Here is a 1882-nt window from a genome sequence, read left to right as displayed (position 1 = left end):
GGTGTTTAAACAATGATATGAAACTGCCATTACTAACACATCAGTTTTACTAAGAAGATGTCCACAAGTGACTTTAACTCTTTTCTCTTTTACATGTTTATCAGCAGTTTGTATTAGAAAATTGAAAACGTGCTTAACAAATATTCAGATGACACAAATAGGGAAGACTAACAGAGTGTACTTTCTGGCAGTCCTGAGGTGTTGAGGAGACAAGGATTAACCCAGCCCCTCGAGTGGAACACAGAGGCCTCACCCTAGCATCTAAGACAAACCAGAGGGAGATTGTCCTCTGCCAAACGTGCAATCCAGCGTCTAGTCGGCTCAGTCCCTGAGTGGATCAAGTGATTAACTCCCACTCTGTTTGCCTACCAGGAGAAAGGGTGAACCCTGTCTAGAAGAAAATACCATCATCCAAGACTTTTAACAATTTTTCATACATAGTCAATAAAAATTTACCAGGCATGTCAAGAGACAAGACCATATAGCCAAATACCAAGAGAGAAAAAAGAAGGAATAGAAATATACTACGCATAGACAATATTACAGAGCCTGGATGGTGCAGTGGTTAAAGACTCGGCTGCTAACCAAAAGATCAGCGGTTCGAACCCACCAGCTGCTCCGCGGAAGGAAGATGCGGTGGTCTGCTTCCATAAAGATTTACAGCCTTGCAAACCCTACGGGGCAGTTCTGCTCTGTCCTCTATGAGTCGGAATCGATTCGACAGCATGGGTTTGGTTTCGGTCTTTTAGGAAATATTGAAGTTATGAGACAAGGAATTTAAAATAGCTATAATTCAGATATTCAAGAAAATAGGAAGAATGTGGAGAAAAAAAGAGGAAAAAGTGAAGAATTAAACCAGTAATAAAAATCTTAAAAAGCAGCCAAAGAAAAGACACATTATTTTTACAGGAGCAACCATAAGACCGTTGGTTGATCTTTCAGTAGAAATGGCAGAAACCAGTGTCTTCTTTTTACGGTTTTCCCCTTGATTTATCCTAAACACCCACTCTTATTCTTTTTTTTAATTTTTTTAGATACGTGACCAAAGTATGTCCTGCTGCTCATGCATTTTAGCTGCTTGTTATGTTTGGGAAAGTGTTTTAAAAGATCAGAACTATTCCGGCATCCAAACAGTTATTCAGGTTTCCATTGTTATTCAGCAAGTAGTGGTTTCTCGGTCCTCTTCTGAGTCTCTCTTGTAGCTTTCTATAACCCAAACATCTCATTCTAAGTATAAACATATGTTTGAAGCTTTCCTTAAGAGATGAAAGCTTATCTTTAGTTTATAAAAAAAAAAAACAACTAACATTTTTATTTATAAGTAATATTGACTTTGTTTAGGTGTCTCCAAAGATTCAGATTCAGCTGTCTTTATGGAAACCACTGAAGAACTATTTGAACAGCTTGAATCTCACAGCCTGTCTCCCTCAGATGTGTTCATTCTGGATCACATGAAAACGCTGTTACTTTTGCAAGATACTGAAAGATTGAAGAGCGCTCTGGAAATGTTCCCAGAACATTGCAGGATGCCTCCTGGTATGTACCGTACTGCTTAAGATACTCTTGTCAAGGTTTGCCTCCGAACCACTTACGCTCTACCCAAACAGTAAGGAGTCAGAAAATATGACAACACACATATGGGTTGGAAGAATAGAGTCCCGCAGAGGAATATGCTTCTTGTGTCTCTGCTTGATATAAAAATATATCACATAATATATGCATAAATATATGTACAAACTAATTTTCCAGCCTTATGAGCTGTCAACTCTCAGGGCCAAATTTTCATAAGTTTAAATGGAAACAAGAAAATTAATTTCTTCCATCTTTTTTCTTCTCCTGAGCTGGATTAGTAGAGCATACATGTTTTTTCTTTCCTCCAAGC

The 1882-nt window shown here is 38.2% G+C and overlaps 1 protein-coding gene across 1 annotated transcript in view; it reads left to right on the top strand.

The window, feature by feature from the left end:
- ERICH1 (glutamate rich 1) overlaps positions 1–1882 on the top strand; it is a 100810-nt gene that overhangs the window by 93863 nt on the left and 5065 nt on the right. The window contains exon 4 of the mRNA XM_023728232.1: positions 1342–1536. Within this exon, the coding sequence (XP_023584000.1) occupies positions 1342–1536 (195 nt within the window). The remainder of the gene's footprint in view (positions 1–1341; positions 1537–1882) is intronic.

Source organism: Trichechus manatus, unplaced genomic scaffold (assembly GCF_000243295.1).
Source record: "Trichechus manatus latirostris isolate Lorelei unplaced genomic scaffold, TriManLat1.0 scaffold00023, whole genome shotgun sequence".
Classification (NCBI taxonomy): domain Eukaryota; kingdom Metazoa; phylum Chordata; class Mammalia; order Sirenia; family Trichechidae; genus Trichechus; species Trichechus manatus.
The sequence above is the reverse complement of the archived record's forward strand: the minus strand, read 5'-3'. Positions and strand labels throughout refer to the sequence as shown.